The sequence below is a fragment of the Trachurus japonicus genome, chromosome 1 (assembly GCF_045865225.1).
Source record: "Trachurus japonicus isolate A0001 chromosome 1, Traja_1.0".
In the NCBI taxonomy this organism is placed as follows: Eukaryota; Metazoa; Chordata; class Actinopteri; order Carangiformes; family Carangidae; genus Trachurus; species Trachurus japonicus.
This window is the reverse complement of record NC_140907.1, coordinates 25120307-25143429: the sequence shown is the minus strand read 5'-3', so window position 1 is coordinate 25143429 and position 23123 is coordinate 25120307. Positions and strand designations below refer to the sequence as shown.

At 41.3% G+C, this 23123-nt stretch overlaps 2 protein-coding genes across 8 annotated transcripts in view; one reads left to right on the top strand and one right to left on the bottom strand.

Moving 5' to 3' along the window:
- Window positions 1-23123, top strand: part of lrba (LPS-responsive vesicle trafficking, beach and anchor containing) — a 187461-nt gene that overhangs the window by 99350 nt on the left and 64988 nt on the right. For all 7 annotated transcript variants that reach the window (XM_085782186.1, XM_085782169.1, XM_085782144.1 and 4 more), the window contains exons 37-39: window positions 8919-9043; window positions 13825-13968; window positions 15948-16084. In XM_085782186.1, coding sequence (XP_085638312.1) covers window positions 8919-9043; window positions 13825-13968; window positions 15948-16084 — 406 coding nt within the window. The remainder of the gene's footprint in view (window positions 1-8918; window positions 9044-13824; window positions 13969-15947; window positions 16085-23123) is intronic.
- Window positions 17251-19122, bottom strand: mab21l2 (mab-21-like 2). The gene has a single exon (XM_085782320.1). The coding sequence runs from the start codon at window positions 18728-18730 to the stop codon at window positions 17651-17653; it is 1080 nt and encodes a 359-aa protein (XP_085638446.1). The 5' UTR covers window positions 18731-19122; the 3' UTR covers window positions 17251-17650.

Genomic DNA, 23123 nt, shown 5'->3' with positions numbered 1-23123 from the left:
ATAAACATACAGTACGAAGGAACGCAAAGCTGCCCGCAGTTATGTTCATCTTTTGTAAACGAGAGTCCCCAGTATCATACAGGGATCTCCAGCTCCGAAGTCCTTAAACGGGGTTTAATGTGAAACCCTCCACCTCATTTATCATGCGCTGTGACATGTGTCTGGGACAGAAAAAGTTGTGACGGAGACAAAAAGGATGTTCCTTAAATCTCTGGGGGGGGGGGACTGTTCAAGTTTGACCGACGTGCGTTCCATCAGTTCCATAAAATAACGTGCCACAAAGGCCCTACCGTGCAGTCTGGCTCATGGACATGAATAAGAATATAGCCTTAATGATAACATTTACTTCAACTGTATATACAGTACAGTGGCTGGGGCCGTAAGGAATAGTAACAAAGTGTCATGGTGGAACATATTAACAGCTGATGATGTCCATATGTTAGCATGGTTAAGTGTTGCCGTGTCGACCGAGACTCCCAAAAAAATTACACTCAGTGGGTCCTTTAAAATGACTAAAAAGGCAAGTGTTGAAGTGAAAACTGTGATTGTGGAAATGATTTTTTTTTACAACATTTACAAGCGGTTTCCAGTCGTTGTTTTACCACTCCTGTTCCAAATAAATTCATTTAATTAGTCAATATAAAAGTTGATCTGCAAGGTGTCTTTTGTTCAGTGGCTATACAGTTAAGCTGCATACAAGATGCACAAGGTGGATATTTCAACCAGTTATCTAATGTTTCTCTTTAAGATGTGTTCTATTGTGAGTCCATAATAACAGGTAGATTATTAGCTATTGCTACAGTAAATATATAAAATATCATATCAGACCTTTTTAAAATCCTATTTTTGTGTAAATTTTTCTCTATGTGAATACGTTTTTTAAATCTAATCATAATTCTTATTTTATATTTCTATGTGAAGGATATTTTGTTCCTCACTGAGTTAAAGTGACTATATAATGTATATATTTTGCTATAGTGTGTCACCCAAACTGGAAGTGAAAGTGGACAGGAGGTTTTCAGATTAACCAATTTACCGTAACCCATTTCCACTGTTTGGATCCCCTTCTTGGTTTTTTACCCCATCAGTATTGTCCGTCCTCTTCCCAGCAGCTCAGAACTGTAATGGAATCCTTGTTATGAAGTATGAATGAAGGCGGCCATCCCAGAAAGACCAATTACACCATCCTGCCTTGCTGCCTCGCTGCTCACAGCTCAGTGTGACTCTGTAGCAACTCTCAGATTTATGAGTTTCATATACCCTTAAGAAAGTATATGGCCTTGGTGGTGCAAGGTCATGATAAAAGGGTGCTGATCAATATCTGAATGAAAAGCCATTTGGGAAGTTTTTAGGGCTTTTTTTCCCTCCTTTCTCCCTGGATGCAATATCTGCAGAGTATCGATTGTCCGGGGCCAGTAGTTAGTCAAAGGCTATCTCCTTTGACTAACCCCTTTGCAGCGTGTCAGCCCCTCCCCTCTCTTCCTCGTGATAGATTGGTATGCTTCTAGCCACTGTAATTACACCATAGGACCAGCAGGCCATTTATTTTGTGACTTTCGCTATTTGCCAAAAAATCGCCTTTATCTTGAGAATCCAGCACTTTCTTGTGCAACTAAAGCAGGAAAAAGGACACATAAAACACTGATGTTCCCCGGTATACAGGCTGGAAGAGTGAGGATCATCCTTTACTCGTAGATCCTCAGCTTTTATTCTTGCTATAGATTTACTTTACTCAACCCCCCCCCACCCACCCACCCACCCAATCCTGTGTCTGAGTTCAAGTTCAGCAGCACCACCCTTAGTGGAAAAGACCAGGGGAATGGATGTTGAAACTCTGTGATCTCAAGGAATCTATTGATAATAGAAATAGTGAAATTCTTGCTGTCTTTACTTAGCCGCAGATTGTATTGCTCATTTGGCGATGAAAATATTTTGAATAATAGAAAACAGACTTGACAGACAGTTGACTTTTATACACATCTTCATTAACAAAACAATACAGCAGGTCTGTTATAGATTCTATACATTTATTATTTTTCATTTTTGTTGACAATGTTGAAAACAGTCATGTGTAATTGAATTCAAGCACTTTATGAATCTGGAAAAAAAAAAAGTTAATAAGGATCATAACGGTAAACATTCTGGCTGATCATTTGCATTAGATTGCATTATTATGCAGCAGCTAAGTGTTTATAGGCTATTTCTTTAGAGACTATAATTGTACTAAGATTAAAAAAAGAAAGAAATGAATCACCATGGTGCAATATAACATCAGCATTCATATGGTATGAAGGTGTGTGTGAAACATCCAATATCAACCACCTGATAAATTATTCAATGTGTATGTATGTTTAACATTTAAGAAGAAGGGCTTTATATGTACAGTATTGGTGCCAGCCTATTGTTGATATTGCCACTGTTTTCTTTAGTTCCTACTCTCAGATGAAGCTGTAACTACATGGCCATTATAGTTAGTTAGATTTCTGTGCACATTATCGTCTCAATCACCTTGCAGTGGAATTGCTGCACTTGACTCAGACACACATGCACTGTGTTGTAAGTGCAGTATAATGGGCACAGTATGATGGAGAGAGAGGAGGAGGTGCTCTGAATAGCAGACAGCTTTGCTAGATGAGATTGCCGAGCTTCGCGGTCCTGAATCACACTGAAGCCACACACACACACACACACACTACAGACATGAGTGATTTGTTTAATAAAGTAGTCAAGGGCTAACAAGCAGGATGAGTTTCATTTTATTTTTAATTTAATGCAGTCTCATGAATTAAACTGAAATTTGTGATGGTTGGATTTAAAAAATATTTAATCATTTATTTCAAAATCCATAACAACCCATAACCCAACCCCCTTTTTTTATTATTATTGTTATACAAAGCGTTTTACTATGAGGCTCCTTAGCTGGTTTTGGCATTTAGAGTTTAACATTAAACATGATCCCATATACTGTATATGTGTGTGTGTGTGTGTGTGTGTGTTATAAATGTGGACTTTTGGACTGAAAAAAAGAAAAAAAAAACCTCCCTAGACCTGACCTTGAGCTTCTGCTCTGTTTTTCTTTTGGGATATGTAGGAAATGTGGGTACGAGTTCAGATTTGTCATACCATTCAAGATCAGCTCTGAAAGCTAGAGGTCAGAAGATTATTACAATGGGCCAGTAATGGCAGAATTATGCAACCCCGGTCCAGTGGATGCCCTCATTACCTCGCAGTGGTGGTGATAAATGGCCTTAAATGCATGTTGTCAAAATCACAGGAAAAATGTGGCTCTTCATCAAAAATACAGATGGTACCACTTCAGTGCTGTAGCGGTGTAAGTCTGTATATACTATTTATTATGTCTTTGATGCTTAGATAATGTTCATGAGACAAACACTGAAGCTATTTTAGCATTAAAGAATGAAAACATTTTTCATCAAAGTGAAATAGCTTTTCACAGCGTGTTAAGAATTCCTGTCCTTTGGTCAATATTTACCACCTTACTAAGCAACGCTTTAACCTCCCATGAAATCTGATATAATCAGTGTGTAATGTTCTGCCTTTTTGTTGGTGAATTTACACTGAGTGTAATTGTTGCTAATTGGAAGCTGCACACTAAGCTGCTGGTAATTAGGGCTCCATTTGCATTATTTCATTTGGCTGCACTGCATTGTGGGGAGTTTGAAGCCTTTTGCCTCCCACCCATGGGAGCACTTTGATCCTCACAAGCCGGTGATGTTGCAGAGCTGCAATATCACTCCCTCTTTTTTTTTTCAGATCGCTTTTTGAAAGCTCTCGGATAAATTGGAGTTAATTGGGAGGAGTGGTAGGTGCTTATGTTGTCTTGGTAATGAGAGGGCGAGCACTCCTTGTGTTCGCTGCAAATTCAGAGAAAAGGGAGTTAACAAGAGACTGATAAAAATAAAAGATGTAAATGTATGTAGACTCTGTTCCAGTGCGAGTGAATTTTTTAGCTCATGCGTAAGGCACAATTTACATTTTTCATCACAGATCTGATCAGTCATTGCACAAAATTAAAATTCATATAAAAATAGACAAATTAAATCCTGTGATTAATATTAAGGATGAGCAAAATTACATATGGACTATCATTTGAGAGGATAAGATGGAAACGTTGGCGGGTCTGTGACCCTAACATTACCTTGGGTAAATCTTGTAAACAACATTAGGCGAGGTGAATTAACATACACACGTGTAGATGGTCTCATGTAGATCTCATTGGAGAGGGAAGGATAAGCATTAATACACATATAGAAAATCACTTCGGCAAGACTTAATCATGCCAAACGATTTCAGTGGGAAGGTATTTGGTCCTGTTTCATTTTAATTTGAGTCTGGAGATGCCATTCGAGCGATCACTGCCACCGTTTGACAAAGAGCCAGTGCTCCAGCAACCAGTCCTCAACATGACAAATCCTCAATCTATTCCTGCTCTCCCGTTTCTTCTAAACACATGGTTTATGCAAATCAAAAGCAAAATGATCCCGGGGATAGCAGCAATGTTTGAGCAATTTGAGGACTGCCAATAGGAACTGGCATTAATATAAAATAAGCAAGGGGAGAAATCTGTTCTGCATATGCAGGTCTCATTGACTGTACCCAAATTAATTTAGCAGAAAGGTTATGAATGACTGTTTGTGCCAAAGTGCAGTCGCTTGTGGTGATATATGAAAGCATATTCACTCTGCATGTCCTGCTTGCTATGATAAAGGTTGTGTTATCATTTACATAAAATCAAATGCTTTGAAGATAAACCCATGCAAAACAGTTGCATATCCTTCACCTTCCCATGTGCACCAAAAAGTCATTCCCAGCTGGAAAAGCAAAATTTAAATGTAAATAATGTAAAATAACAATGTTTTTCCCTTGTCCTATACATCTAATACAAACAAGAAACAAATAGAAACCTTAAAAGGCTGAAAACAGTGAGGAAACAGTGAAGTGTTTGTCTCTGGACATTCCTGTCTGATTGGATGTTGATGGATGACGATCATTTGTTCTTGTCAGCAAATGAACAATCGTCACCATTCGAAAAAGCGGCGCTATCAAACTTTCAGGAGCTGCAGAAACCATCTATTAACACGTTTAAACCGGCCGTATGATTATGATAAGCAGCAATACTGCCATCACACACAACTCAGAAAGCCACTAATCTGAGTAATATGTCATGATTAATAGAGGTGACGTGGATTGTGATTGTTTATTTCAGGGATTCTTAATGCATGATTAGTGATATATTTAGGATAAGATTAAACCTTAATACCACCGCAGGGAAATGGGATTGGGGCTGGAGGAAACTATAACCATTGGCGACAAAAGAAAGAAAAAATCGCCTTGAATCCTAAGAATTTTTTTTTTTTTTTTTTCAACATTTCATAGCATTTCATCCTACAACCTGTACCATTGGCTTTCTAAGTTCAGATGGGGCGATTTCAGTCACCAGCTGTCAGGTCATGATACATTCGTGTGTGAATGGATGTGCTTCTCGCTTGTTATTTGGGTAAACAGCGCCGACATGTCAGAGAATAGTTTATTATAGAGGCCATGGTTAATGTAGCTCACTTGGCCCTCCACTTTTCTAAATACTGTTCTTTCCAAATAAGCATTTCATTAATCGCAAACCGAACACTCTGTACGATTTGTTTTGCATGTCACCAAGCGATGCCAGATCTATTTGGACACCCGCTCTGTTTTGATGTAAATGGACAATTTAGTAGCGCAATTGAAATCTTCAAGAACCCACCAGTAAAATATCTCCTCGCAGCGTGTTGACGGTTTGTGTTGAGTTTATTAGATTAAAGGCAAAACTGTTTTGTTAACTGATTAGGGAGTAGGAGCATCAGGGCTGCATAAAAAGGAGAAACCTGATCCCTCCCCCCATTCGTCGTCTGTGTTGGTAAACTTCCTCAAATTTACAACTCTAGAATCCTGAAGAGCATCCAAAAGATGTTTAAAGAACAGAAAGGAGGGGGAAAAAAAGGTAATTACTCTTTACTACCTCACATAAAACTCTTCCGGGCCGTGTTTCATCAGTAGCCAATGTGGTCTACATTAGAAAGGTTTGGTATGGTTCAACATTTTCCCCTCGACACACACAAACGCAGAGCCTCGCAAACAGTGATTCAAGCATTCATACGTTTTTACAGAACACACACACACACACTCTGTCAGTGCCTCCGTGTGTGTCTCTCCCCCACTTTCATCATCAGACAACAGTCACTTCAGACTTAACGAGCGGCCCTTCCAGACACCTTTTATGACCAAACTAATTACTAATTACACAAGTGGTTGGCGTGAGCCACAGCACAACGCTGGCCCTTTGTTATTTTAATTGTTGTTATTTTGAAGAATGGTGCTTCAGTAAATTCTGCCAAGGATGCCCTAGGAGGATGGATGAGCTCTGAATAATTTATCATCTTTGTGGAAACACACTCAGCGTACGGTATGGGGGGTTGCATAGCGCCGCACAGATCCATTCTTGTTACGGCGGCCGCTCTCATCAGGGATTGATGACGAGGTATCTTTCATCGCGCGTCCACCTCTTCTAGCAGCCCATCATTAGGACCTCCATTGTCGCCTGTTCATGGTGCGCTGGATGAATATGACTGGCAGAGGTAGCCCCCCCCACCACCACCACCACCACCACCTCCCATGCTGTGACTAATTACTCTAGGCAATGGTTCCCCTCCTGATGGATTAATGTGTATTGTGTGAATGGGAATGAACCCCCCCCACCCCTCCCCACCCCACCTCTTCGAGTGCATCCTGATTCGGAGCTGGCCGCCGTGCACAACCTTGATAATTATTTTCATAGATGAATACCATTGCAGGCAGGATGATGAAGTGGCCATTTGCGTTCAGAGGCTATCACATGCAAACATGGAGCAGGGTCTTTGTCACTGCTGCGAAATCTGGTCCTGCACAGACCACCGGCCCGCGGTGTCTCTCCAACTTGCATTCTTCACACACTCACACACACTCTCTCTCTCTCGGTTTCCTTTTTTCTTCTTGTGAATATGCAAAATCTATATTCATCATTTCTATTGTTTTCATTTCCCTGAGTTTTCAATTGTGAAACATTATCATAGTTAAGTATTTGTATTCAGTGGCTGTCCCGCATGCGCCAAAGTAAATGCATTCAGCAAACTGCTTTACATTCAGACTTGAGATATGAGCAGCAGCAGCAGCCACTCCACTCGTCATCCAGCCTTTTGGGACTGATTTTTTATTTTTTTTGGTCCAAATGCATCATATAATCAACGGTTTTCATTAGCCAGGACATACACGGTTTTAAAGGGCCCGCTTGGAAATCGTATTTGTTTGCTTGTGTAAAGCTCCTTTCCCTTTTAGAGGCCCCTGTGTGATCATTGGTGTTGGACTGAAGATTTGTGAGGAGCCCCCAGCCAAAGCAGCGTTCAAGAGTAGCACACATAAAGTATGCTGGGGTTCGCCCGTCATAGCTTATGCCACTGAAACCATAAACCGTGTCTTCCTACACCTTCACAGGATACACTGCAGCCACTTATCAGCTACCTGGTTGAGATTTTTTACATTTTGTTTTAGAAATGGTTAAACCACTGTTTTATTTTGATTTTTTTTCCCTCACACATTCATTTTGACACAAATCTGGTTTGCTCCGTTTACTTTAAAGGCTTCAATACACTCAAGTGTCGGCCCACGGGAAAAGAAACAAGATGTTTTGAGGTGGTTCGCTTATGCAAATGTAGCACATCCATGCTTAATGAATCCATGTAAGCCGCAGATCAACAGATTTTCAAATTTGTCACAGTGGAATTAAAGAGATTTACAGTATTTCACCAAATCCTGTAAATTGTAGCAGAGGTTTTCATATCGAAGCCTGACCACAGCGCAACCTCATTTCAGGCCTAGACTGGGATTTTTCCTCATGAGAACATTTAGTTCAAGTAAAACAACCATTTGACTGGAGTCCAACTGTCAGGATTTAGTCTCACTGAGGATCCAAGTGCATGTTGTTTCTCCCTCCCCACCTGAGTTGTTAATCATTAACACATGAGCAGTTTTTACATTCTGACAAATGAACAGCTTTGTTGTACGGTTGAGTTTAAATTAAAAAGAAAAAAAAATCGCTAATGTAATGCAAAAGTGATTTTCTTATGCTTTGTTGTGCCTCAGAGCCACGGGTAATGAATATTTTAGATTATATAGTAATTAAATCACTTTCAAAAAATGGAGGCGATATTTCATTATGTACAGGTACACAGTACACAGGCACAATGCTATATGTCAGCCAGTCCTCATTAAAACTTAACACTTTCTTTTCCTTTTCGAGGCAGAATGATTTACCGAGCAGGCCTGGTAAAGGGAGATGTAAATTGGTAAGAAAAATGGAGGCTATAGACATTGATTAATATTGGTAATGCTCTCCACCCCCTCCTCTGTGTTTGTAATGGCCTTCTCCTTATCCTGCTAGCCCCGAGTCCTGACAAGAGGTATCCTGCTGGGCTTGAAATGAGCCTCGAATGGAAGCGCGTGCCACAGAAGTGTGTGGAAAATGATCACGCTGTCAGTTGCTCATTCCTCTGTGATGGTACTCAGTGCTCAGTTCACCTTCCCAAAGAAAGAGAGAGAGGGGGAGAGAGTAGGGGGGGGAAAAACTGTGCAAATAGAGGGAATATCTCGGCCTCTAAGGAGGAGATACTGTCAGTGTCTAGGGCAGGATGCAGTGATTTTTGGGTCTAAGCTTGTGTATAAGTGAAATGTTTTAAAAGAGTGATATTGAGGGTTAGAAGAAAAAAAAAAGGGGGCCAAACACAATGCCGGCTTTATGTATGCTTGCTCGGACCGAGTGCTAATGCTGGGCTGCTATACCATGCTGGCTGGTAATTGCTAACACATGTGCTACTTCTGTCTCGTTGCAGCCGGCCGAGGGAGTTCTGGCGCCTGGACTACTGGGAGGACGATTTAAGGCGGCGACGTCGCTTCATCAGGAACCCCTTTGGATCCGCTCACTCAGAGGCTACGCTCAAAGCCGCGGCCGAACACGGTCAGTCGCCATCCACCGCCCCTTCACCTCTCCTCCTCTCCCCCCCTCCTGCCTGTTGTTTGCACTCCCTGTTTTACTCGCTTGGTGGTAGCACCAGGTACAAGGCAGTAAAAATTAGTCCTCCCGTTGCAATAAAAGATTTATTGTACCACAAGACACAGTAAAATAGCACCCTCATTTGAATTTCACACAGGTAATTTCATACCCTGCCTCCCATTATGCAAAGCTAGACTAATAACCAGAGTGTTAGCATGCTTTACTAAGAAGCTCAGTCTTGAAGTGAGTGGCTGTGAATCCATGAAATGTGAAACTGTGTCACTCTTTTTTCTTCACTGCATCACAGTGGCTGACATCAGTGGTAAGTAACGTTCACACTCTCTCTCCTCTGTTTGTCCCTGTTGAGGTTTCCACATACCAATGAGGGGTCATTTTAGGATTTATGCCTTTGATGCAATTCTTTGTAGCATGCAGTAATTGCCTATATTTGGGGTAAATGATTAAATATACAGATATCATTCTATTATTGTAATCAAAGTAAAATGTATTTTGACTGGTATAATTATGGTTAATTTATTGATTTAATGTCTTATATTGTGGGACAGTAAATGTTGCATTGGTCCTTTAGGTCAGATGTTACGCTTGTGAAATGCAAATTGCAGTCTACCAAACATTTTAGGTGAAGAAAGAGCCCACATTGTTCTCAGGACCTCGTCCAGATTAAATGCGGTTTGGAGAATCGTCATCAATACTCTGCTATTACACTGAGTAAAGAGTTGTCGTTAAAAGTAATAGCATTGATTGCTTTTTCCTGTGGAATTGGAATAGATCCCATCAGTGCTCCCCTCTCTCCTTTGTTTCTGTGAACGCCTCCATAAAGACAGGTGCAGATTTTCAATAAACCTCGTCTGAGAACAACTTGAAATTCCCCAGCAGTCACTTACAGCCACAATATCTAAACGACACAGGCCCCTTGCGTTAACACCAGGAGTCGCATTTCTCTACTAGGGCGTATGTAATCCACTGGTTCTGCAAATAAATCCAGCACACACCAGGGTTTGCAATCACCGTCATGCTGGGCCCACATTTACCAGTTCAATCAATTACACTCTCCAGTAAATGGCTGTTTCTGCACCGAAAAAAAAAAAAAAAATCCTCAATGTGTCACCTGCAAAAGTCCTGTTAAATGTGACATCATTCTCAAAGACAAATGGCAGGTGGGACAGGAGTCAATAAGAGTGTGATCTAAAAGCAATAAGTGTTGAGGATCTGGGGATCCTGGGAGACTTCTGGTCTGCAGTAATGGCTGCAGAGTGCAGGCAGCTGGAGACCGAGGCCACAGTCCAGCTGGTCGCTGTTCTCCCGCAGAAGACCTCTGAGTTTCACTTTGTTTCTTTATTCCTCCTTGTTTTCCCTTCAACTCCATCATGACAGAGAACAGACACAGCACATATTTCTCTGTCTTTTAGAAAATGCGTCGAAGGCGTTCTGTGAGTTGGTTACTCAGGTATTTGGTCTGGTATTCAATTTTATTCGAAACTGTTTCAGCTTACATGCAGAATATATTCATCACTGGGGGGAGAAAAAAAAAGACAAATTCCTGCAAACAACATTTGGTTTCAAAGTCAAGTCTGTGTAAAAATAGCCAGCAGCCAGTTGTGGCAAGGGTATGCTACCTCCAGAGAGTAGGCTGCCTGGCTGAAATATGGGAATATATCATTAAAATAACTCTTTGACATTGAAGCCTGACGGCATCCATTTTCTGATGTAACCTTTCGTCTTGTTTTAGTCGACCCGACATTTGTTAAGGAAGTGCAGCTCACGATGAGAATGCAGGGCTGAGTTTTCAAACAGAGCACAAAGGTCATATCTGGCTGTAATTATATTCATCAGATGCAGAGGGGAAAATGCAGTCTCACTCCCTAAGAAAATATTTAGTATAAGATCAAGCTTGAATTTACCCTAATTTTCTAGCTACTTGTGGCAGCGCTTTTCAAATCTCGCACAGGATCATACAATTAGACACAATGGAAAATATTTAGCATTTATTTACATGGTGGTCTTCAATAACAGTGTTTTATTTTTCCTTTTTAAGATGAGGGAAATGTACGTCTTCTCAGCCATGCATGGAGAAAAATGTGCATTTCTGGATTAAGGATATGGACAACTGTTATCATTCATACTGTGCCAAGATGATTTCCACAGGAGTGTGTGGCTGCCAGTAGGCTTGAGTAGGCTGTTATGTATTTATGGCTGGAAAGAACCATCTTTTCTGGGGATTGATTCGGTCTGGTCCGGGGCGCGTGTACCAGAGGTGGCAGAGTAAATACCTGAAGACTAATGTCTCTGTTCTGGTAATCAATACTCGCCTCATGACCACACTCCTGGCTACGCTCCCGTTAAAAACAAATTTGTTAATTTTGACAATTTAATTGCTGCGACCGTGCATGCCTTGACTTGTATAAGCAGGTAGTTGAACCTCTCAGTCGGGAAATGGGGTCTTGGAAAAAGTGTAACCTGTTGGGATTTATGCACATTTCTGCTCCCTGCGTGATGAGTGATGAGGTTGAAGTGCCCAGCAAGATTTTTTTGTTAATGTTGCATGACTGCTCTTTGCATTGATTGTTAAACATTTTAGATTATACATTAATTCTAATCATCGCCGTAATTTTAAAAAGGAAATGATAGTTGTGGATGTGAGTCTAATTTTCATTTATTTTTTTTATTTTTTTTACATGTTCAATATATTTTAGGGTAATTTTAGTATTATTTACAATAGTTTTGCAAAATGTTGGTAAAGTCTGTAACTTACAGTCAAATTAAGTTGTTTATGTCAATGCTCTGTTCCAACAATTTCATGACTATGCATATTCCATGCAATTCCTCAGCCACACACACATATGTGCAGAGCAGACACACACACATACAACACCACCAAAACCTCAGGGTTGTCAAATTAAAAGAAAGAAAAAATAAATAAACAGTATCAACATTAGGAAGAGGAGGAGCAGGAAGTTAGCACATAGCTTGTCACTTATGTGCATGTTTCTTTTATGTATGGCTGCTGATGAGTGACATAACTCTGGTCAGAGAGGCTTTTCTTTGCTGGTCCAACACTCTCAGCCAAACAATATGCTGACGGGTCATTATTTTGCTTGCAGTTATTTTACTGTGTGTTATACTGTGGAGCTATTAATAACTTTCGGGGTTGAGGGAAATGAGCCCCGGTGACGAGGTTTTAGTTGCATCAGGCGGCATCTCGGCCAGGCTCGATTCTGTACAAACTGAACACACGAGGTGAGAACTCCCGAGCATGTTTGCAGTTAAATGCAAAGACGTTGAACTACATCTCTGTTTTCTAAGCTCATCTGACAAGTCCCCTGTCCATTTGCTTGGTGTGAATGCAATGGCATGTGGTACGTATTAGGGGAGCTGGTAGTAATTTCAGTGCTGCTAACTAAAGAATCCTCCAGGGAGGCTTAATTACAGGAAGACCATTCTAAATATCAGTGAGCTGCATATTTTCCATGACAAGAGATTTTTTAGCTCGGCTCTCCTCGCAGTTTCAAAGTATATACCCACATGACGCGACTGTGCATTTTTAGGAAGTGCAACTGATCTCCCCTCAGGTGATGAATATGAATGTGAGAAAAAGAAAAAAAAAAGTTATGTGTTCAGCAACTCACAACTGGATTAAGATGCTGGATTAGAAAGCATGCATACATGCACAGAGTGAGTGAAAGCTCTCACTTTAAAGCCAGCTCTGTTTACAGAGAGGGAAAACTTTGCCAGCCAAAAGTCTTTGTATTGTGGACTTGTGTCTGTGGATCCTTACCATACACCACTGGGGAATGCAGAGCTCTGTAAATGTTTGCAGATTACCATTTTTCTTAAATAATCCATTCGGAACCTCAAGTCATGTTCAGTTGAAATCAAAACGGGCAGTGTGTGACTCACATTTTTGTGTCTGGATAATCTTTGTGCGAGCTGGTGTTTGTTTTGATGTACATTAAAGAGCAAAATGAATTTAGCTTGAGGAGCATTGAGGGTTATGTCTCGGTTTGTTTGCCATTTTCAGTTTGCGTGTAACACTGCAAGGCAGCATTGTTGTGAACCAGTGAAGCAATTATTAGCAGCACACACTTAAAGATCAACTTTGCAAATACTTGTCTCTCACAACTCACGGTCAACCTACTATATTTTACAAAATTTAAACTTTTTACACCTACATGTTTTTAGTCTGTATCCGCCTTTGGAACATGATGAAAAAATAATGAACTACTTCACTAAAGTGACAAATGTGTGCATGAATGTTGTTCAATTAATGTTGCTTTGTATACATATATATATATATATATATATATATATATATTAATTTACTCTATAAGTCTGTGTGAGATTTTTATGTCAAAGGAGACAGACTTTTTTTTATTATCACAAGTACTAAGAGCTGCAGTTTAAATCGAGGCGGCGCAAAATGAAAAAAAATAAAAAGGCTAACTGTCCTTTCACTGCTTTTTCAGTAAAGCCTGGAATGAAGAGTAATACAGCATTTAATTTGTCACATTTTCTACTTTTCAATGGTCTTCTCTTCTTTTTCATGAGAAATAATGTCTGATTTGACTGCTTGGTATGAGTTGAAAATTAAATGTGCTCAAACTCTGCACTGAAATAAGGTCTAAATAAAGTTTTCTGTGTTAACTTAAAATAAAAAGAATAAAACTAATCAAACACAAAAGTTTTGCACATGAAGTGTATTAAAGGAAGTCCTTTTTCCTCCTCAGCGTCCGAGGAGGATATTCTCAAAGGCAAACAGTCCATCAGGGGTCAGGCTCTGGGAAATCAAAACTCGGAGAGTGAGACATTACTGGACGGAGACGATGACACTCTGTCCAGCTTGGACGACAAGGAACTGGAAAACGTAACAGGTAAAGAACCAGCTCACCCTCCTCACTGTCACCCCTGCACTTCTGCACTATACTGTCTTTGTCCTGCAGCTCGAACAGAACAGAGAAATAAAGTTATTATAATTTTCACAAAGCATAAGGTTCCACATATGCATATGCTTTGTGCAGAGGATTTCATATGCTCCCTGTTTTGTCAAGTTACTTTTATGTTGAGAACATGGTGCCTTTTTTTCCTTGTCTTTTATGTAGCATATTAATTGTTGACCTCCTTATTAAGAGGGGAAATCAGGCCTTTTTAATGAATGGGTATCACTCTCTTAGTTCACAGCATTATGTGTGGACAACACTTTCAGTTTGGCTCCACTATCCTGGGAGAGTTGCAGCTGAAAACACAGTATCTTTCAGTTGCTCTCTCAGCCACTGGAGGTCTGCTTCACAAACATACACACAGGCCTGAGTAGCAACTCTGTAAACATTTTTTTTATCCAGCAGTAGCAGAGTTTATCCCAGGATACTGCGCACCCTGAAATGGGTCATTATCTGATTCAAGGAAAAAGCAGCATTGCCTGAATAAAACCCCCCCTCAGACTCCCCTCCTGTGCACAAGTCTATATCAGCCTGATCAAAGTACCACAACACGTCCTTAAATTTAATTCTCTGCAGCTCACGACGCTGTGAACCCTTTTGTCGCTATTGACGTGTGTATTATTTAAATAATGTTAATTAAATATCATATAGTCCGCTAATCGGATTGCAGTATAATCCGCATTTTTCATGTGCAGTGACAGCGCTCACAGGACTAAAAAGTGCATTAATGAGGCTCAGGGCGCTGGTAAAATAACGCACCCGGGCGACAATAGGATTAAAGGTTGAATCCTGTCTAATAAAGTGACGTGTGTACCGCGAGAAGAGAGCGGAGGGTGTCGGGAGAGGTTCAGCGTCTCCTCTTAAGCAGCTGTCTGCTCCAGGTGTAATTGAATGTCTGTGAGTGAATGGAACAAAAAAAAAAAAAAAAAAGTTATTTCAACCCACGGATAACATGTCAGTGGGCTGCTGACGGGGTCCACGAGAGGCACAGGGATGAACGTGTATATATGTTGCAGCCATGTGTGTGTATATGTGTCTGTTTATTCCATCCGTCCGCAGGAGTGTGTGAGGGTGCTCGGGGAAATCAAACCGGGGCTCCGAGCCTCTTTTTTTTTTTTTTTTTAACTCCTCAGCGCACATCTGCAAATACAATGGCTCATATGCGCTGAGCCCGGGCAGAGCTTCCACCCACAGCTCCCCTGAGCCGGACTCTCATTGTCATACTGGCATAAATTAAGATTGATGAAAGATTAAACAAGAGCTTCACCCTGCAGCCCGCAATCAATTGATTCTGACGCACTGTCGATTTTTGACGTGCATGTCTATTTTATTTTATTTTATTTTATTTTATTTTTTTAACGATGTTTATATTGCAGCTTTATGCAGCTTTATAATTATTGTTATTCCAGGGGCTGTGAGGATTATGTCGCATAATGGACATAGCCCTGTGTTTATTAGTTTATCTTGAACGACGTCCTTTCATTGCGGAATATTAATTAAAACTACGAATTTTGCAGCCGAAATATTTATCCTCTTCTGCAAATCTAATGCCATATATTTGTGAATAATCATAATAAAAATAAGGAGAAACGGTCTCCACTTTAAAAACAGGCGCAAAACTGAGGTTGAGTTTTGCTGTGTTTATCTTCAGCACCGGTCAGATTCCCTCTCTAATGAAGCGCGTCCACGACTCAAGGCCCACTGTGTGTTTTTAAAAGTTATCGTTGCAGGCTCACACTCATACAACTCGGTGCAAATCCCTTGTTGACTTTTATAAGTTTATCTTTACTGTTGATGAGCTTGTTATTTTTTTTTTTTACTCCATATTTTTGCACCTGGAGAAGAGGACACACTTAGCTTGTTTTCTCACTGTGTGTGTGTGTGTGTGTGTGGTGTGTGTGTGTGTCCTCCAGGCCCAGTAAACTTGAGCACCAGTGCTCAGCTGGTGGCTCCGGCCGTGGTGGTGAAAGGCACCCTGTCCATCACCGCCTCGGAGCTCTACTTCGAGGTGGACGAGGACGAGCCGGGCTTCAAGGCCATCGATCAGAAGGTAAGAGACCGGAGCTCCATTGATCACGTCTCCCAATTGTCACTTAACACGAGGAGCCAGGCTCCAGTTTCCCACCGCAGTGCAACAAGCTGCTCGGCTTTACTTTTAACGGGACACTAACGAACATGTCAGGAGGCCTGTTGGTATATGTGCTGTTTTAAATGAGAGTAAATGCTGCTGATCGTGTGTCTCCAAGTTTGTCTTGACATCTGATGCACAGATCCAGTGTGTTGTCAGTCTGTTGTTGAGGTTACAGCAGGACTACATCTGCCATTAGATATGAAAAAAAAAATCTAACAGTATTTTTCTTATTGAATCTAATTTAGTTTTTTTTAAATAGATATTATGTAAATAAAATTTAACACCACAGAAAAGCTGATTATTGTTTACTGGTAGTTGGTAAGAAATTACAAGTTTTTTTTTCTAATAAATAAATAAATTATCAAACTGTTTTATGAGAAAAAGCATAAACAGCTCAGCAGTGTATCAGGCCTTCCTGTGGTCAGTGAGGATTTTTTTTTTTTTTCACTTTTAGCACATCTCCAAAAAATAATGAAACACATTTAAAACTTCTGTTGACCTATACTTGATTGTGTTAGTTCAGTATTATCATGCATGAAGTCGTGTATTTAAATGGCTAACTTTCAGCAGAAGCACTTTTTTTTTTAAAACTCTGATTAAATATCAGAATTAATTAAATGAAACGTGACTGTAGAGGTGTCACATCAGCTTCAGTGCATTACCTAAATGTGGCGGCATTAATCAGGTGGAGGCTTGAGTTGAGCTGCAGCAGGCCCAGTGCTGCTGCTGCTGCTGCTGCTGCTGCTGTTGTTACAACACAGAGATGCTCCCAGGCCTATATATTAACAGCACTCCGTTGATTTACATTCATTGGAAAATCCTTTTGAGCCTGTGACGCGCTGTAAAAATAACATACAGCCTGAAACCGGCGGTGCACATTCCTTCTTAAAATTTTAGAAAAAGCGTTTTTTTTTTCTTTCCTTTTTCCAAGTGTTGATCACAGGTTCGAGTTCCTCTTGACAGAGAGGGAGAAAAAAAACGTGACTAATTGAATGATTCTCTTCATCAGACAATGGACAAAAATAAAGTGCAACAGGTTTGCCTGTCAGCTCAGCTGTCAAAACACGTCAAGACACGAGGCCAAGTTGTAATTTAATTTGCAACATTTTATTAACATTTCTTTTTTTGAGTCACATAATGAAAAAATTGAACTTGGCACGCTACATTTTATTCTTTCACTTAACGCTTTTTGTGCATATATTTAAATAAAAGTTTCTTCACTTTGTGAAAACATTTAAAGAAGACAAACTAAAAGTTATTACATTTATCTGAAAATGTACCTTCACCTTCTCTCTGGCAGTGGCCCAATTGCTCCATTTTTTAGAAAAAGAAAGGTTTTTTGTGGTTTGCTTGCTGCATTATTTTCTTACTGATTTATTTTGTTGTTGTTCACATTTCTTGGAGAATCAGTTTGGAGAATCGTCTTTGTCCTTCTCTGAAGTTTTATCCCAAAATGTCTCTCAGACTCTAGTCTCGACAGTCGCTTTATAATTTGTCCAAACTCTTAGCATTAGTGAGGATTTCCCTCGCTAGTCTCCACGTCTGCTTAGCAGCAGCCTCCAGGGCTGAGTGAGGCTTTCCCTGAAACAAGTCCAAGTTTGGCAAGAAGTAGTGGGGGCATCTGCGGCACTGCAGACAGGATATGAGCTGCAGCAGGATGCCATTCAGTCGGTCTCCGAGGCAAGACTCGTCCCAGTCGGTCTCTCTCGGGTGTTTCTCGCACTCGTACAGCAACAGGGTCTTCATGTGGTAGTTGTTGAGCGGCATTCCCGGTAGCTCCAGGTGACGGTCCCTCAGCGTCTTCAGGACGGACAGACACTTCTTCCTGCAGCCGCCCATCAGCAGCCGGTTCTCGGCCTCGCTGAACTGCAGGACCCACGCGTCGCTCTCCGCGGAGCTCTGCTTCCCCGTTAACGAGTAGCACTCTTTGGAGAGCAGGTTAAAGCCCTCGGCTTTGACTTCTGCCACCCGGTTAGGACCGGGCCAGGGGATGTGGGGCATGGGCCACTGAGCTGCGCTTCTAGGCCAAATCCCAGTGCACTTGAACGCGGGGGTGATCTGCACCACGTACCTCTCCCTGATCCGTAGTTTGACCTCGCTGGTGTCCGCCACCATCTTTACCACGTCGCGGTAGCTGCATTTATCCACGGCCTGCGCCACCAGAGTCTGAAACCTGGAGCGGATCTTCCTGGCTGACAGGTAGCCCGAGGCGGTGATGAACTCGACCCACAGCGACATGCTCCTTTTACGACCGTCGCTCAGCTTCAGCACCGCGCAGCCGGGCAAGGAGCCGTCGTCCACGAAGTTGAACACCCCCATCTGGTTGAGGTACAGCACCACCTCGAACTCGTTGGGGGCGATGACCTCCATGCCCTCGTAGCGCGCGTCTATCTCACTGAGGGAGCTGATAAACCGCGGCTCCTGCACTTCCACCTCCTTCAGGACATCCGACACCACTTTACAAACCTCCCTTATAGTCTTCGCAATGGCCGCTTTGCGAGACTGGCATCTCTCGTTGTAATATTTGTTGAGCTGGTAAACCAGCTTTGCCTGCGTCGCAATCATGTTTGGGCAGAGGTCCGGGCTGTACACCGGAGAGTCGCAGTAAGTTGACGGATCCAATGCTTACCGGTAAAGCCAGAGGCAAATGCTTCCCCGTGCTGGAAAAATGTGTAATCAAAAGTTTTTTTTTCTTTTTTTTTTTCTTTGCTTTTGCAGCGGATGGACGTCAGTGTGAGGAGGAGGAAACGGATAGGGATGCAACGCAATAGCCTGCTAAATATCAGTCCAACAGAGCACTTCCAGCACGGCTAGGTAGATTCATATTCAGGTCGGGGGGTTACCATCCGTGTCCTGGTGCTGCAGACGCTAAAGGCTAAAACACCGTCTGTGACCACTCATCTCCTCTTGCTGCTATGCTCTGCTCTGTGGCCCCGCTCACTTTTTCGTCCACACTCAGCTGTGAGCTGGACTTGTGTAGTTTATGAATGGTTCCTCTAGGAAGAGTGAAGGGGGTCGGGCTTCTCCTCCTGCAATCATGTGCAGAGCTGTCAGTGCGCGCAGCCAATCAGAGCGGCCAGCGGCAGACGCTTCTTGCAGGGAGATCTCCAGTCCGCCTCAGCAGCATCTGGACGCACGGAGCTGTCCGCTGCTGCTCCCCGGTCGACACGGGGAAACACAAACCTTTAGGTTTATACGGGCAAACGCCGGCGTACACTCTCCTCCAAGCCAGCAGTAAAACACGTCTCCTCCAGACAAGTGCTGCTCTTTGCGCCCGGTGCGTTTTGAGGATTAGGATTGTAGACACAGTGTGAGTGACAGTCTTTAACTTTAGACCTGCTCGTATTCTGCAGATAAGTCTCTTCCTTTCTCTTTCTCTCCGTGTTTTAAATTTTATGTGTATATTATCGTGTTTTACTCCTCTAAAAGGCTCAGTAATATCAGTGTTTTTCCATTTGGCTCATTCTTATCAGCATGTCCTGCTTTTTCCTATAAAAGTCCACAGAGCTCTGTGGGCTTCACTTAAAAAAAACAAACAAAAAAAACTTCTGTCTGTTTTACGGATTGATGTGTGATTGTTCCCTTTTTTTAAAGTGGAGATGTGGCTCTTGGATATGACCACTTTTTCACATTTATTTTAAAATAAAATAAAACTTAAAGTGAAAAAAATCAAGCATTAACCAGTTTTTGTCATTGATTTTGAATAATTCCCCTCCGTTTAAGGTGAATCTAAATTCATCTTTGTTTCCTTTCATATTTGCATTTTACCACATTCAAGTGAAATTGTATTTTTACAAAGAGTACCTAAATATCTAATGGCGTTAAACGTCTTTACACAGGCTGCATTTAAAACAATGCCTCGTGTGCACCTGCAGCTCAAGCTCAGAAAAGCGTCAGAGTGGCCCGAGCTTCAGTTTTACTGTTTATCCTCCTCATCCGCTTCTAAATTCATCTACCGCATATTGAAAATGTATTGATCGTGCTGTTCAAATAACCGATATTTACAGTAGTTTGCCTTCGGCTTCTCTCTCTCACACACACACAAACACACACAGACGCGCGCGCGTTAATTTGCCGGTGGCTTTATCGCCGTGAACCTCGTCCATACTAAATAATTTACGCAGAGGTCTCGGTGAGGTTGTGTAATTGAAGTCCCCTCGTCACCCAGACTTGTTGTTGGGGGACTGAAGAAGCTGTTAGAGCCTCTGAGACTCTATCAGACATGTAAACACGGTGGAGGAAACAAACGCTGCACAGAAACGCAGATGAAATATTTAGTCAGTTTGCTGCTGAACGGAGCCTTTGCAGTCCTGTCACACGTGTCCGCTGCTCCGGGTAATGAGGTCACGGTCATTAGGCCGGTGAATTGACTTAATTACACGTTTTTTTTATTTTTTTATTTATTTTTGCGACTTTCAAGTCTAACTTCAGTAGAGGTTTTTTAAATTCAGCTCAAAGCTGTTCTCATCACTACCTCGCTATTATTACAGCGGTTCAATTATGGAGCCAGCTGTTAAATACCATCCAATCATTTGCGTAATTCCAGGAAATAAATTACAGTAATAATCCGGCATCATAATCGGTCTGTGCTGTTGTATCCTGAGGGTCATGTCTTAATGTAAATGTTGATCAGAGACAAGGAGGCCTACTGTGGATGCAGCATAGATACATAGTGGAAAATGTCGGTATATATGTTTTCTCTGCAGTCTGCTGAAGCTGCATGTTTCCCATGTTGCTGAAGGTTAAGAGTAGCTATAGAAAACAGGGCATGCAGACTCTGTGCAAATAAAAATGTAAAAACAAAAACAAAACATGACCACATATTAAACTTAATGACATTTGTCAGAAAAAATAATTTTCCTTATGACAGAATATTGACTCGGTAATGAGTTCCAGAAACTCCCTCACTGATATGAAGTAGCCAAATATGTGGTGGATTCTGAAATAAGCTACAAACATATCAGAAAAGGCAAAGATTAACGAGCTCCCCTTCATAGTTGCTTCATCCTGGACTTCATCATTTGTTTTTTTCCACATGCACTGATGAGGCTTTAGGGAGTGTAAAGTAACTCATGATTAAATAATTTAGTTAGACATGAAAAAGGCTGTGGCTGTGGCTATTCGCCTTTTTGAGCCCATGTCAATGCAACAATCATATACATTTGTATTCAAGGACCAAAATGCACAAGTGAACACACTCTGATTTGGTTTTGCTTGATATCACACACAGCATATTTGTTTCATGTGGGCTAAAGACAGCGAGTTGTCTTCAAACTACATGTTATATCATTTAATTCTATGATTCATGGTTCCATATTATTCACAGTGTTCATTAATTACAGCTTAGCAGGACTTGTCTTCTCACCAAGAACAGTTAAATTAGCTTTGGCCACAGTGGAGAGGTTTAGTGTCAAATTAACTTGTCCCCACGAAGAAAAAACATACAAGGCGAAACATTATGGGCTGCATCTGCTGGTGTGTCATGACATTTGAATTTGATGCACATGCTGCTAAATGAACACGCAGTCTTCTTCCTAGAACTACCAGAAGACTTGCAGAAACTATGGCAGGGAGAAGCAACAGTTGACCTTGATTTATAGTGAAATTTAAAAGAAATGTTCAAAACTGAGATCTGGCATTCCTTCCCTCAGCATCATATTTAAGTAAAGTGATAGTTACCCTAATGTGGCTTTGGAATTTTGAGAAAGATATAGAAACGGAGAGAAGTCAATGAGAAAAAGTGTCTGGCTGATGATTTCAGGACTGTTTATTATCAAGCTCACAGCTCCAGAGAGATTAATCGACACTACTTGGAGAGCAAGTGTCCAAATATTATGAAGGACATTCTAACTGTAGCAGTCAGGCTTTTATAAAGACATTATGAATCCATTCTGGCCCACTTATCAAACCACTTGTTTCTGAGCAACTGTGTTCATTTTTTTTTTTACCACCGTGAAAAATGGAAAACAGTGGATTGAATTTTATGAAATCTTTTTATTTTGGCAGTTGATGTGGAAAGGTTAGCCATATCTCTGAATATGAGCATTAACATTGTGTGTGTGTGTGTGTGTATTGAGCTAACTGCCTGTAACTGTCTGCAGGAGCAACTATAGACAAACTTTGCGAGCCTAGCTTTTAGCATTTTTAGCTTTGTCACTCAAACTTTTATTGTCATAAGTATAATGTATAATATTACATACATGATACACACATTATAACCACTCCGACTTTTGGGCCCCACCGTACACGTAGTATAAACCTAATGACAATGGCCGACTGACTGTCACTCACTCATTCATCCGTCCTCGCTGCTTCTGTTGTGCCCTTTATGTCCTGAGAAGATCCAGAATTATCTGTGGTTCCTGAAGAGTTCCCCCCTGGTTTATACTGGCTGGAGAAAAGATCAGGAGCCTGTCAGAGGGTTCTTTGATCTTAGCCCGTGTGACGACTTCACAGTGATCCCCTCACGAGCACAAAACAGTGTCCATGCCTGTGCAAATCTCTGCCAGCTGATGAGTAATCTCGCTGCTTCTCATCTTTTTTTCCCTCTCCCTCTCTCCTGGCTCTGTCTTTCTCTCCTACTGTCTCAGCTTTGTTCTTCTTCCTTTCCGTTCCTACCAGATTACGCAGACTACCCCCAGGTGGCTCAGCACTGTGTATACTGTACTATTCTTATAACATAGTTAACAATTAGCAGAACAACCTCTGAGACAATATTTGCCTTTTAAACATATTTAGCCCCTTTTACAAGGACATTTTATTGAAGTGTATTTTAGTTGTTGTTCAGCACTTTGTTTGGCAGCCTGGATCCCCTACTTGTTGAATCTCCTACCTAAAGCAACAGTATATACTCCACATGTAGCTACGCTGTGCATAACAGTGGCATACAGTCATGTGGTTCATGCAATATATCTCTAAAAGTAATGGCTACATTTTATGATCTGGCATGAAGACGACA